Source organism: Protomyctophum bolini (genome assembly GCF_963924005.1).
Source record: "Protomyctophum bolini genome assembly, chromosome: 9".
Classification (NCBI taxonomy): Eukaryota; Metazoa; Chordata; class Actinopteri; order Myctophiformes; family Myctophidae; genus Protomyctophum; species Protomyctophum bolini.
This window is the reverse complement of record NC_137870.1, coordinates 29,368,334-29,383,530: the sequence shown is the minus strand read 5'-3', so window position 1 is coordinate 29,383,530 and position 15,197 is coordinate 29,368,334. Positions and strand designations below refer to the sequence as shown.

General features: G+C 43.6%; 1 protein-coding gene across 1 annotated transcript in view; it reads right to left on the bottom strand.

Moving 5' to 3' along the window:
* Positions 1-15,197, bottom strand: part of sorl1 (sortilin-related receptor, L(DLR class) A repeats containing) — a 75,244-nt gene that overhangs the window by 14,787 nt on the left and 45,260 nt on the right. Inside the window, exons 12-30 of the mRNA XM_080771410.1 lie at positions 14,879-14,967; positions 13,947-14,125; positions 13,376-13,562; positions 12,679-12,807; positions 11,536-11,621; positions 9,828-10,000; positions 8,897-9,028; positions 8,664-8,755; positions 7,533-7,779; positions 7,065-7,203; positions 5,418-5,591; positions 4,429-4,542; positions 3,535-3,657; positions 2,778-2,897; positions 2,556-2,681; positions 1,484-1,594; positions 1,055-1,186; positions 661-792; positions 397-531 (exon numbers count right to left, since the gene is read on the bottom strand). Of these exons, the coding sequence (XP_080627536.1) occupies positions 397-531; positions 661-792; positions 1,055-1,186; positions 1,484-1,594; positions 2,556-2,681; positions 2,778-2,897; positions 3,535-3,657; positions 4,429-4,542; positions 5,418-5,591; positions 7,065-7,203; positions 7,533-7,779; positions 8,664-8,755; positions 8,897-9,028; positions 9,828-10,000; positions 11,536-11,621; positions 12,679-12,807; positions 13,376-13,562; positions 13,947-14,125; positions 14,879-14,967 (2,620 nt within the window). The remainder of the gene's footprint in view (positions 1-396; positions 532-660; positions 793-1,054; positions 1,187-1,483; positions 1,595-2,555; positions 2,682-2,777; positions 2,898-3,534; positions 3,658-4,428; positions 4,543-5,417; positions 5,592-7,064; positions 7,204-7,532; positions 7,780-8,663; positions 8,756-8,896; positions 9,029-9,827; positions 10,001-11,535; positions 11,622-12,678; positions 12,808-13,375; positions 13,563-13,946; positions 14,126-14,878; positions 14,968-15,197) is intronic.

Sequence of the window (15,197 nt, the reverse complement as noted above, 5' to 3'; positions counted from 1 at the left end):
AGAATGGAGGAAGACCAGCGCTGGACAAAGTGCTCAACACCAGTACTTCAAGTCAAATATTACTCGACTACAAGCGAAAGTTTATCTTGACAAATTCGTTAAAGTTAAAAAGTACTGGAGTAAAAAAACTAAAAGTACATTTTCATTTTAACCCACAAAGGATACTCGTTGTGTCTCACCTATATCTACAGTATGTGTGTGTGTATGTATAAGTATATATATAATCTAAAATGACTGATGCTTTCCCGGAAATCAATGGGTTAATAATATGAATGCATTGCAAAAATTCAAAGAATTCTCAAAAAATTACAATAATAGTGAAAATAGCTACCGGTACTTTACAAGCTCACAAGATGTCACACGTGTCAGTGTGTGTGTGTGTGTGTGTGTGTTTACCTGTGCACTGTGCTTCATCAGACCAGTCGCCACAGTCGTTCTCTCCATCACATTTCCACCATGTTGGAACACAACGGCCATTTCTGCATTCAAACTGGAAATACCTGGAACAACCTGGAACCTCAGTGGGAGAGGCTGGAAAGCATGCACACACAAACACACACGGTGACAATCTATCATGCCACTTTGACAAATGGATCGGACACAAACAGGGGTATCATTTTGCATAAGCAATCATTTGACCAGGATGTGGGAGGGTCTTACCACAGTTGGCTTCGTCAGAGTAGTCGCCACAGTCGTCCATGCCATCGCACTTCCACTCCAGACTCACACACACGCCGTTTGCACATTGGAATGTGTACGCATCACACACTTTACCAAACTCTGAGGGCGTGGCTGAGAACACAGACAGCATGTCCACGTTTTACAAGAAATATGCAGAAATTGTTTTCATGCGTGTGTGCGTTTGTAATTAAATAATGATTACACCTTTACATTAGGTTTTAGGTTTTAGGTTTGACTTAGAATTGGAATTGGGTTAAGGTTAAAGTTAATAACCTCTGGCTGTGAGAGCTACTCAGTACAGGTATAATGCTCTATATTTGCAACTGAATTGTTAACGTGTTCATTCTGTGTGATGTAATGTGTGACTGCTCACCACAGCCGGCGAAGGAGGGGTCCTCATCGGAGCCATCCTCACAGTGCTTGGTCCCATCGCACACCAGAGACTGGAACAAGCACTGAGCACGGTTCTTACACACAAACTCCATGTAGCGTGTGCACAGTGGATCTAGAGGACAACACAGTGAACACACCTTTATTTGACAAGAAATTCTTGTCCAAAAACATGATGCGCAGGTTTGGAAATCTCAAAAGTGTTAAGACAGACAGACAGACAGACACATTCTCTTCTCGAGTCTTCTACACTGCATGCATTGCAAACAAGTTCCAGGTAATATAAGTGCGTTTTGAACATACGCTTATACAGTATGTGTGTACTCCATGTTTTTTCACCATTCATTATCATGATCTCTAATGCTGATTTCCCTATGCGACAACAGGACATCCAGATGACCTCAACAATTACCACAATTCTGCTCATCAGCGCCCCCTGGGCAGTCCTGTATGCTGTTGCAGTGGGCGGTGGTCGGCAGACAAGTCCCGTTGGGGCAGAGAAATCCCATGCAACGCTCCCCAACTGCAACAAACAACAATGCAGTGTTACAGTCAATTATGGGACACATTTTCCACGTGGGAGATGGTGATTACAATGGTATTACTTTGAGTGGTATAGGTTCACCAACACATGTTTAATGTAAGATGAACACTATAGGTCAACCAGGGCATCATAATATTAATGATAATGTGTCACTTTCACCTGATCAACTTCAATGCACCAGTGTATTGTGTACAGGAGACACAACTGTCATCTTTTAAAAGCAGGTTATTGCCCTTCCTATTCTCTCTGCCTGTTTGAGTGAATGAGTGAGTGAATGAGTGAGTGAGTGAGTGAGTGCGTGCGTGTATGAACGAGTGTCTTTAAAATAATAATAATAATACATTTGTATAGCACCTTTCATGACATGAAATGCAGCTCAAATTGCTTTACAGAGCAATGGAGGGAAAAAGCAAGGCATAAACCATTAAAATAATAATAATAGTGTAGAAGTAGGTCTTGAGCTGCGCTTAAAAGAATTCTACAGAGGTTGCCTGTCGAAGGTACAGTGGAAGTTTGTTCCACGCCGTCGGACCGTAGAAGCAGAAAGCTGCTTCGCCGTGTTTTTTAGTTGCCATTTGTTTAGTTACAGCGAGCAGGAATTGCCTGTCATAATTTGACCCCCCAGTATCAGGATGTATTAGGATGTTGATATTCATTCATCAGCCAACACTCCCCACTCACAGGTAGTACTTTCTACAGTCAGGTTGCCAAGTCTGCATATTATTGATTTCTGCTCACTGATAATGATGCCAGTACTTGTGTTCTGGTGTGCCCTGTTGCATTCCTTAAATTAAAAAGTATAGTGCCTGTTGAAAGACATAATGTGAGTGCTGGCATTATCCTCCTTCTATGTACTATTGGAGCCGTGCACCCGGCTAGTTTTGTTGTACTGTTCTTCTTTTTGACTGAAGTTGGGCTCACATTCAACGTGTGAACTTACCACATTGTCTGGGGTCTTCATCAGAACCGTCCTGACAGTCATCGTCTCCATCACACACCCAGCGTTGGGGGATACAGTGGCCAGTGTGGCACTGGAAGCTACTGGACTCACAGGTATGCTGGCCAACTAAGGATGGGGAGTGTATTTATTAGCAGGTAGGTCAGGGCATTATTATTTTTTGAATTTTTTGAATAGATATTCATATACACTCCTGTTTATCACCTGTACAGTTGGCTTCGTCTGACCAATCCCTGCAATCATTGTCTCCATCACAGCGCCAGGACTCCCGTATGCACACGCCACGCTCACACAGGAACTCCTCTGGGCCACATTGGTGAGACTCTGACACAGACAAACGCAGCACAGTCAGCGTTGACACAAAAGGACAAGGATATACTGGAACCCAGTACAACATCAAAAGTCAAAGGCATACGATTTGTCACACGCATTACCGCAGTGAAATTTGTTCTCTGCATTTGACCCATCTTGTGGAGCAGTGAGCCGCAGCCAAGGAGCGGTGAGCTGCAGCCGTGCCGCGCTCGGGAATCATTTGATTAGTAGATTGGGTCCCATTTTTACAGTCTTTGGTATGACCCGGCCGGGGATCGAACCCCGAACTCCCAGTTTCAGAGCAGACACTCTAACCACAAGGCCACTGTCTGGTCACAAGGCCACTGTCTGGTCCACATGTTGTACTAATGTACTGGAAACCAGTGGGTCTAAACAGGATTCCAAACTGGGCCTCACAATTTGCAACAGCCATGATGTCAGGAACCAGTATTTTAACCACTTGATCCTATACTTAGTGGATCAAAGTCCCCCTCTCTAAACCATAACTCTTTGTAGAACACAGCCGATCTACAGTCTCACAACGCGTTTTGAGCTTGCAGATCTGTCTGGACTACTGTATGTTGATGGCTGTGTGATTGCAGGCATTTAGGCTACTGTGTAATCACAGCAGTCTGCTGTCAAGACTTACCACAGTGTCCTTCATCACTGTCATCACCACAGTCATCCTCGTGATCACATTTGAAGGCCAGAGGGATGCACGAACCAGATGACACACAGCGGAACTGAATGGACGGGTCACACGATGTGGTGGCTGCACACACACACACACACACACACACACACACACACACACACACACACACACACACACACACACACACACACACACACACACACACACACACACACACACACACACACACACACACACACACACACACACACACACACACACACACACACACAGTATCATGTATTACTTGAAAGCAATGCTGCACTTTATGCACAAGTTACTTTATGCCCTATACAACACTGCACTTTATATCTTTGTACATTGTTCTTGTATGTATGTTTTTATGCTTTGTTTTCTAGTGTAATGTGCTTCACTGTCTGCCTGTTTTGTTTTTGTTTTGTGTGAGAACTGCGGATGTAAACTAGAATCTTTACTAAATCCGGTGTATTTACGGTGTAATTACGTTGCATTCAATGTGCCGTCCAAATAAACAAATAAAGTAAAAAGCTGATCTACAAGCTCACAGAGTGCTCCCCCCAGAATATGGATGCTAGGTGTTAACACAGTGAGAATAGCTGGGAGGAGACAACAGTAGATGTGTGATATGTAATGTTCTATTAAAGTAATATAAATCATTAGAGATAGGCACATGTTGGCACATCTCAAAAATTCTACAGGTGCTGAACAAAAATATGCACAGATGAGAGGAGATGAAGTTCGCACACCGGTCTTGAGCTCCAAAAAATAGTTTATTTAAGGAAGAGATACAACGTTTCGACCCCTTCGGGTCTTCGTCAGAAAATCATATCATGATCATCTAATGTTGAAATTGTTTTGTTTTTTACTTACGGCATTCCTGTTCGTCGCTCATGTCTCCACAGTCGTTGTCGCTGTCACACTTCCAGATGCTACTGATACAGCGACCATTGGAGCAGCGATACTGGTTAGGCAAACAGCTATGCTCTAATTGGACAGAGACAGACGGAGATCGTTTAAGTTAACATGATGGAATATAGAGTACAAAGACTGTCCTTTGAACCTCCTATTCTCCTCAGCCAACTTTTCTTCAAAACTGTCCATGGAACCACAACAACACTGAAGCCTCTAGTTTGAGGCCAGCAATCTGGCACGCTCCAAACCCCAGTGCTACAAAATCTCCAGCTTTGGAATTCTAAGCCATCACTGTGGATGTGACACTGGAGTGTCTCAGGAACATATCCCCAACAATGTGCACGTCTAAGTAATGACAGCCAGATCATACGAACGAAAATTACATGCCTTTATTTGGAGAACCATGTAGGAAACACTGACAGACTGATAATAAAATGTTGATATAAGATGCAATAAAAGCCAGTGTTCTTGTGGTGGGCTAATTTAATTATATCCATCCCTTTAGTCCATTAAGGCTTTAGTCCATCAATTGTGCTGCCATCAAACATTAACATTACCTCCCACAACCTAGAGGTCAGACTTTGTTCAGGCAGTGAAACATTACATGGCTGGACATTCATGTTTTCTTGTACTGCTCTCCTTTTGAGGACATTAAGATATGGAATCTTCAAAGAGGACATTTCCATATTCCACATTCGTCCTCAATTCAACAAGGAGCTATTTTAGGATTAGAATTAGAGGTAAGGTGTCTACACGAACACAATTGGCCCGTGTTCGGGGTAGGGAAGCCGGGTGGGGAGGGTGATAATTGTCATTGCACATACTCCTACGGGCTGGAGTGGCAACTATCAGCGGGGAGTGTTGGGATGAAAGGAAGGAAGCTCTACGTCCTATGTGTATTTAGTTTATTAGCATTATGTGACAATGAGAGAGAGAGAGACTCTCACCGGTCTTGGTGCAGGTGTTATTGTGTCGCTGGTATCCAGTGGGACACTGACACTGCAGCTCTCCATTAGGCATGGTGATGGTGGGCGTTCCGTCTGGACAGACACAGGTGTGTCGATGGCCTGGCTGGGGCAGACAGAGCAGACTGCAGGGCTGGTCCACACAGGCATTGTGACCTGGAGGAGAGAAGTCACTTACATTTGCTTCAACTGAATTCACTTGACTTTAATTTGACTCTCAAGCCATCTTAACAAAAAATGCATAATGAACAGCACAAACTCAAAAGTACAATGTAAAATAGGACTATTGCAATGGTACAGCCAGTAAAAACACAGAAGCTGTGGCAATTAATTATTTTCTTAATGAATATTCTATAGATAAACTTTAATTAACACAATCAGCGCCGGGAAGACATGGCCGCTTTTACTCTGTAAAGCCCCCCCCCTTCTGTTCCGGAAAGAAAACAGAGATATTCTTTTGCTTGCTACCTTGCTCTCGTTTCCAAAATATCGCTAAATAATCCATCGCGTTCATATTTTGAACGAGAGGCAGTTGAGAAGTCAGAAATGAAGAGCTTAGTATATCCATCAGAACAAAACCATGGAGAGTGCCCTAGATTAGGAGAGACGAGGCATTCTTTCTGCAGCGGTAAACAGACCAGACCGGACCGCGCATGAACGAAAAGCGAAGCGTATGGTGGCCTTGGAGTCCCACTCAAAATTTCAAAAAGGAACAAATTCAGAATATTCTTCTCTCGTTTGATATCATTGAAGATGCGCTAGGACGTGTACACACGTCCTTTGAATCCGTCGGTTGGATTGCTTATGACGTGTGGGCACGTCGGATGGACTGAACCTGTATTGTACTGTATTGTATTGTGTTTTTGTATGGATACAGTGTTGGGTGCTTGCACATATGCACACATGGCATCAACGCATGGTGTTGTGTGCTGGCACACTATACACTGTCTTTCTTTTATCTGTATTGCATTGTGTTTTTGTATGGACATAGTGTTGGGTGCTTGCACATATGCACATGCACACATGGCATCAACGCATGGTGTTGTGTGCTGGCACACTACACTCTGTCTTTCTTTTATCATTAATTTTTTAAGAGCCTGCCCAGGGACTAGAGATGAAATTTAGCTTTGGCTAACTCTGGCCCATTTACATTGAGATGAAAACTGACATGTTGATTAATGAGCTTTGTCCCTGTCAAATAAATAAAGAATTAAATAAATAAACCTGTTAATGGAATAATTGAGAAGACTGCATAGTCATCCAAACACTGCAGTAAAAGTAGTTTTAGTAGGAAAATAAGTAGTAGAATCATAGAATGGTATTTTAGATGTAGGGTATTTAAGGGGCTATAGTCAAAGCAGTTGTATTATCTCCCACCAAGATCGAGTGCTTAATGTTTCTACCCAGCCTTGTTTCCTCTCCTTGTCTGTCTTTGTTGTCATTGGTCTCTCGGGTACAGGCTTTAGTTCCGACATACTATTGATCCGAAACCTCAATCCCTAACCTAACCATAACCGCAAGCACGGGAGCAGTGCATGTCGGACCATCGCATTTTCGCATCACATCGCATGTCCCCGCGCTTCGGACCTTTGGTGTGTCGGAAAAGGCATGCACACTCCGGTCTCTCACCTCTGGTTTTTCCCTTATAGAAGATCTTTAGGTCCATCACTCCGGTCAGTCTGCCAACAATCAACTCATTGTTCTGTGAGCCAATTTTGGGAGCTTTGAAGATCCCCATTCTCGACCAGTCATCCCAGTACAAGTCATTCTGCAGACAGAAAAATAAAATGGGATGTTGTTTGATTCCAAATGCATTTTGTTAACATACGGTCTAAATAATACAGCATCACTCTCCATACACTGCTGAAGTACAGTCTCCAATAGCAGTCAATGGTATATTTATAGTAAGTATATTTATATACTGCATTATCCCTACAGTTTCCTTCCAGTTTGTATAGTCTCACTCTCAATACAATCTCTAAGTCTCAATATAGTTTCTATTTAATTGTTTGTATTGAGTGTCTAATACAGTATCTATACAGTCTCTAGTCTCTGTGCAGTTCAGTATGTTAGTTCAGTGCATGAGGCTGGTCCCACCTTGAACACGGCGATGGCATATGGGTGAGGCAACCCCTCCATGAGCACGCTCCTCTCCCCCCCGGTGAAGTCGGCCCTCTCGATGCGGTCGCTGTAAGCCTCTGTCCAGTACAGCCAGTGGTCATCAGCTGTGATGCCATTGGGCCAGCGCACGCCCTCAGACACAATGCAGGAGATGTTGGAGCCGTCCATGTAGCTGCGGTACACGCCAGCCGCACGGTCCCCCCAGTCTGTCCAGAACATAAGACTACAGAGGACAGAGACAGAGACATGTACTCGTATAGGAATACCCTGATATCTGGTAAGTATGTGCTGTATGAAGCCAGATTTCAATTGTATCGTATGATGGTGTCGTAGACAGAAAATAGCTGATAGATCTGTTATTTTTGCCCCCCGAAGCAGCCAGTCGTCCAATACATTTGCATTCAGTGTGGCTGTTCTGGTTTGAAGATCAGTCAGAACAGTGAGTACTGTCCTCTGTACAGAGGAGTTTAGTGTACATGTCTTCTGTACAGTATCCTGTGATGGTGTTAAAAATGCATACTTTCTAACAGTCTAAGAGATTCAACCAAGGTGTTAGATAATGATAATGTACAGTGTGGTGCTATGCTTCGCCCTGTCAAATTTTATTTTTCAATAATGACCACCTCACTGTATATCGTGCTGCTTTTTACACAGCTGCTTACAAACAAAATCAATATGTTGACACAGAATATTGATTAAGAAATAATTGTGTTAGCTAACAAGCTTCACATTCCATAGCAACATAAATGGAGGCAGAGAAGTGGCCTGTTAATGAGAAATAAGAGACTGCAGAATGCTACGATTGACCAATCAGAATAAAGCTTTCAACAAAATCATGAAATAAATAACTGAAAACACAAGGAGAAATCTATTTTCTCCTGGTTCTGCTTATTGCCTTTTAGCCTTTATCACACTCGATGTTACTTGAAGGGTGACTAATAAAGCTTAAAATACTAGAAAAGTGGACAATAAGAATAGCAAAGAAATGTACAAAGGAAACTAAGAAAGACAAAAAGAATATGCTTTCAGAATCAGCATTTTTCTGAATGCATTAAAAGTTGTGTGTGCGCGTGTGTGTGCGTGTGTGTGTGTGTGTGTGTGTGTTACCTCTCTCCAGGCAGTAGGACCAGGGCTCGGGGATGTTCCAGTACAGAGGAGTTGAGCAGAGTGTGACGCAGGTCTCCGTCAGGGTTCGAAACCTGAAGACACATAAGACAGCCTCAACCACACATTTTGACACCCAATGAGTGAGCCACTAATTCCTATAACAAGGACAGAAGTGATCACTAATTTGTTGAACCAGTTGTGTGTACACACACACACACAGCTCCATGCTGTACCTCTATCTTCTTGGCTCCAGCGTCGACCCAGTAAAGCAGCCTGCTGATGGGGTCAAAGGTCAGCGCCTCCACGTTCTGCAGGTCTTTCCTCACCACCACCTCCTGTCCCGTGCTGCCGTTCAGACAGAGACGCTGTGCAGAGACAACACATCATGGATGTCCAAACAGCTCATGCACATTAACCCATTCAGTACGGAAAAGGACCCTTTTGGTGTTTGCTATTAATAGGCCTAATATAACAATTTCCCTCGATCTGTGACTGTGATCAGCTCCTCACACACATATAACTCCTCTCTCATGCACGCCTGCTCAATCTCAGCCACTGTTTGGGTAAATGTATTTTTCCGATCCCAATGGAAATATTGCTAGTTTAGCGGGACGAAACGATACAATTGCGGGACGAAATGGGACTTCTTTTTTTGTTGCGGGCGGGAGAGGTGGACAGGCGGTCACCGTGTGCTGTTAAAAAAAGAATCACACCCATGTGAACCGAGTGGTGCAACTCCCCTCTCTCTCTCTCTCTCTCATTAGCAGGCAACAGTGCAGCACTACTGTATCTCTCTATTTCTGTTTCTGGCACAACAGCGGCACTTTTGCCCCTACTGGTACTCATAGTTACATAGTCGTCACATAGTTTAGGACGGACATTGCTGTTCCTTGGAGTGGTTGCACCACTCAAAAACCATTGCGGGCGCGGGCGGGATTGGTCTGAAATTCAACGGGAGTGGGCGGGAACGGGATCAATAAATCACTCCCATGCAGGGCTCTACTTGGTTCCATGCTACGAGCTTGTAGGTCTGTTATTTTTGAAAAATCGAAGAACGACTGACATAGAAACATAGCTTTTTCTGTCAGGATGTATTAGACATTTTTAGAATCTGATCTCAGGTCAAAATTGATTAATATCCTGGGTTCCACTGTGTGGACCAACCTGTATGGTGTCCAGTGATATGTCGGCCCAGTAGAGACAGTTCCTCTCGTAGTCGAAGTCGAGCGCCACGGCCTCGCGGAGGCCAGCCAATGGTAGCACCTGATCGCTGCCGGTGGCCAGGTCATAGCGATGGATGGAGTTCCTCACCGCGTACAAGATGAACTCATTGCTCTCTGACACAGCACAGGAAACACATACTGTTGTGTTCTCACACGGACAAAGAAGTACAGCTATACATACTAGTGTAATTTCAATATACGTAGGGGTGGAAAATTAATTTGATTTCATAAATCATAAATATTTTTTTTAAAGAAAGCTGCTTAATGTTTTTGTTTGTTTATAGTGTAACAAAAGATAATGGAAGTAAATTAAGCTGTTGTCATTATGGATCATTAGAAAGCACTTTTCTTATTAGTCACACAGTGACTAAGGTCGCATTCTCACCTAATACTTCGGTAGACTCGAATGCGTATGGGAGGAGAAATGGGATTCTTGCATATTTAATTGGCTACGGTTTGCCTTCACACTGTCATGATCCGCAGCAATTGGAAACGCAGCAGGGGGGACCTTTATCAATGTGTTACATTCATAAACTAGCCTACACAGTGAAATGATAAATCTATGGTGATAATTATACTCATAACGTGCATTATGTGTCGTGCCGACGGTCTGGGACTGCCCCCCCCTCTCTCGCTCTCTCACTATAAGCACGCAGCCACGCACGCACTGTTCTTTTGGGCATGGAGGCACAGCGCTGAGCGCACTGATATAACAGACAGCAGCGCAAAATGTTTACAAGTTTATCGAGATGAAAGTTCCTACTCCCCACTAGTCCCCACGCAGTGACAGCACTCCATGTTTACGGCACGCACAGACAGAATATTCTGTAGGCTATAATACTATTACACTGCACTGCAGTGTTTGTGTTTTCTTAAGCAATTGATTAATGTACTCGTCCTCATTTCGATCAGGGCTTCAGTCTCCACTCTCCTCATTCGACCACGTCTATCCACGGTAACGGGACATCTTTGCGCTGCGTAAAATATGCCTTCTCCGTCTCCAACTGTGTTCAGCTCCTCACCCGCCTGACGTATGTTTGCTTCATTTCCTGTATTTGCTGCGGATTGCATTCACACCTGCACCGAATCGTAGTCAAGCGCGATTGGAAGCGAAGCGAAACCCCCGTTTTTGCTCGGAGTAAAATGCGGTTCTTTGTTGCGCATTAGGATTCGAAAGAGCCTTCACACCTGCCAAACGAAGCGCACTTTCTGAAAATGCGCAGCAGGATTCGTTTTAATCGCAGCAAAGCTCTCTGGTGAGAATGCGACCTAAGTGAGGGGGAAATAAATCATGTATTTGATTGGAGATGCATCGGTAATCGATACATACGTACTATTTATTTAGTGCTTTTCTAGGTACTCAAAGTCGCTTTACAGGACAAAAGAATAAAAACAACTTTATTAGGAAAAAACTAGTTAAAACGGTTAAAAACTAAAAGAAAAGTTAAACAAAAAGAGGGTTGGGATTAAAAGGTGGGTTTTGAGTGTGGTTTTGAATCTTCGAATCTTAGCGCTCTGAATCGGAATCAAATCGTCAGTTACCTTGATATTTCCACCCCCTAAGGTACAGTATACAGACATTCGTTCAACGTTCCAAACTAGGCAAAAGTACAACTGCAATTGAAAAGAAGAGAACAAATGAGTCTTACCTCCAACAGGACAAGGAAGCATCTCTCCCTCCAGTCTGGTCTCCACGTCTCCACCACTGCAGCTGTCTCCAGGGACCTTCCTGTAGCTGTAAACACCAAACAAGGGAACTGTAACAGGGCTCAGTAGGAGCAGACTCAGGGCTGGGGAGTAAACTGCAACAGTACTCAGTCGATGCTGAGATCAGCAAGAGCTACTGCAACTATAACAGGCTCAGTGGCAGCAGGGGTTTGGGTAGGGATCAAAGTTACCTATTATTTCCGGTGCTTTACAGAAACACAAATTAAGCTGCTTGCCATGCACATTATATAATCACAAAGTAGATACTGCCCATATCTCGTATCCTTGGAAAGTCCCGAACATCACAGTGGACTTCTTGTGTTGTCAGAAGGCAATACACTTGAAGCACATTCAGCTTCAGACTCACATTAGACCCTCCTCCAATCAAACAACTCCATTGTCCAGGTGTTTTAGACCAAGCAAATACACAAATCAGAGCAATGGTTGCTTTACAGCATCACTGAGTAGATTGGGAATAAAACAATACTTGTGATTTACATGAATGTTAAGACCTCCAAATATTGCGTGAATTGTAAGTGATACCGATGTGCTCTTCTTTATGCATAATTTGGTGGTGCTGGAATGGTTGAATCCTGTCTCTCTCATGCTATTTAATTTCTTTTAGGATTTGGGTCTGTTGGTATTTGTAGTCAAAGAGCACTATATCAAAGACATGCACCAACCCAGCCCCAATCTGTTCACACCCTGTAAACCATCACGACCAGGCAAAGAGCCGGCCTACCGTCGTATCAATGGCAAGACCAACCGGTTTCTGAACAGCTTCCACACGGCTACCATCAGACTGTTGAACAAGGTCAGACCACCGCCTGTCACCAGGCTGGCCATTGTTTTGCTTTTTTTGCTAATGTGGACCTACTGAATGTGTTTGACACATCGAGTCGCACAGCTTTGTTATAAGAGTATCATGTCCGGTCAGGTCCAAGCCAGATCCGTTTTTAGATATTGACATTATGCACGCACAGTCTCACACACACGCACGCACGCACACACGCACGCACGCACGCACGCACGCACGCACGCACGCACACGCACACACACACACACACACACACACAGCAGCTCACCCCTTGCTGCGTCTGTACGTGGTGCCCACAGGACATGGCACCGGAGGTGCGTAGAGGTTCCCTGAGAACTCGGGGTCAGGTGTGCACACCTGCAGGGACAGATCTTCACTCAGCTTGAAGCCATAGTCACTGAGAGAAGAAAGGGGGGGGGGGGGGGATCAAGAGGACATTTATGAACATATGCACCATAATGTATGCAAGTCAAACGACTTGTATAATTAAGAACTGAAAGTCAGAGGCTTTTTTAAATATATATAATTACAAAAAGATGTACCTACTGTAAAACTATTCTACTACACATACTTGTATGAAAATTTGCCTATTTTAAAATCTATTTGTGTTGTCTGATTACACATCAAAGGTGTGTTGCGCGCGTGTGTGTATGTGTGTGTGTGTGTGTGTGTGTGTGTGTGTGTGACTGTGTGCGTGCGTGAGTGTAATGTGACATCCAAATAAACGTGGACATGGCTTGTGTATAAGCTGCTGCTGGGGGGCGCCAGCTGGCCTAGTGGTCCAGGCGCATGCCACATATATAGGCTTTGGCCTGACAGCGTGTCGTGCGTTTGAATCCCGTTCATGACGACCTTTGCTGTATGTCTCTCCTCTTCTCTCTCTCCCCTATATCTTCACTTGATACTATCAATAAAGGCAGAAAAGCCAAAAACTAATATAAAAAAAATAAAATCTGCTGCTGTACCATTCATAGTCCTGGCGTGTGCACGAGCAGTTAGACACCGTTATGGGTCGGTCGAAGTCTTCTCCGTTGAAGCAGGTGGCATGGGGAGTCCGCCTCTTAAACACCATCTCTCTGCCCAGAAGACAATCACTGCCATGCTCATCAGATGGAGACCAGCGCTTGTAGTCAGCCTCCAAACAGGGCACACCTGGCAAAGACAGACAGACTCATGAAGGAGCGGAGAGGAGAGGGGTGATGATTTTGTTGACTGGAACTATGACTTATGATGTTCGTCGACTACCTTTTTTCACTGACGAAAACTAAATACAAACTAAATGTAAACTAAGCTATGGGGACTAAAACTAAGACTAAATAAATTGACAATTTTGTAAACTATGTTATACGTTTGGTTGCGATCTGAAAATAGCTGATCTACAAGCTTAAAACGCAACACTATTTTCAGCATGCAACCAATCAGGCCGAAATACATTTTAGTCGACAATGAAAAATATTCAATAGACTATGACTAAAACTACATCAAAATTTGCTGTCAAAATCAGAAGAGAGGAGAGGAGAGATGTGTAATACACACCCAGTACATCAGAGGCGTTGACCTGCAGTATGAGCCAGCTGTGTCTCTGGTCAGCGTATGAACCAAAGATGGTGAAGACCGTGCTCTTCTCTCCGGGCTCCGTCAGCAGCTGATAGATGTACACGTCCCGTTCAGAGAACTGGAAGTTTGTCCATGTCTCCCCCTCGTTGGTGCTGAACCTGACACAGACAGACATTCTGCTGTAGAAATGTTTTTCAATTCCCTGACCACATCTCCCCTGGTGTGCGTGGTTTAAGCCCCGCTTCTGTGGCCAACGCATAAGTGCCTCTCACGTACAAAAACTGCGGACTAGACTTAAATATATAATTCTATGGACTAGACGGTGACGGAGGCCCGCCGTCTCAAGCCAACTTCAGCCACATGAGACACCACTGAGCGAGCTAAAGTGAGCGAGTTGCCGTGCCGAACATTGCGAAGTGGCCGTCACGGACTGACTCCAATTCATTTACAAAATCAACAGACATAATTAATTCATAATGAAATGAATGTAGTGATAACACTACAAATTTATATTTTTGTTTGTAATCTTATTTTATACATATTATTTATATTTATTTTATTAACCAACTAGATGTAAGGGTTGCTGGCCTCCTACGCTGGGAAGGAATAAGAAGACAATAAATAAGGTATAAGAACAAGGAAGAGGAATTGTAACTGATTTGCCTTAACTCATTTAGGCCTGACACGTTCGCTCGGAAAGAATATATATTCAAAGATTTGTGCCACATTTTCACGATTAAAAAAAAAATAGCAGACCTACGTACAAGCTCGTATGTGCCTATGAGCTTGTAGATCTGCAATTTTTCAATAGCTAAAGCATTACATAATGCTTAAAACACCAAATGATGACAATGATAACTAAACTGTAGGAAAGAGGCTATGATTCAGCGAAGGGAGTCAAGAGGACTTACTTGAGATGTCTGGTTGAACCTCCCTGAACAATGGCCATCAGGATGCCACCATGGTCTCCCCATGTGTAGAAATGAGGTCCGGCCAAGGACTAGGTACAGTAACAGCAAGGGAGCATCATCAGTTCCACACAGTACAGTTCAGTCAGTTTGAAGCATTTCTCAGATTATATTTTCACTTCACAGTAACAATATAGTGCAGGAACCAAAATTCCAAAAGTTAGCATCCACCATCCATTAGCTGTTTTTGAAGTGGATGAAGATGGAAATTAAAATAACTAAAACATACGAGTGGATGCATTAGGAGAGTTTTTTTTTAATG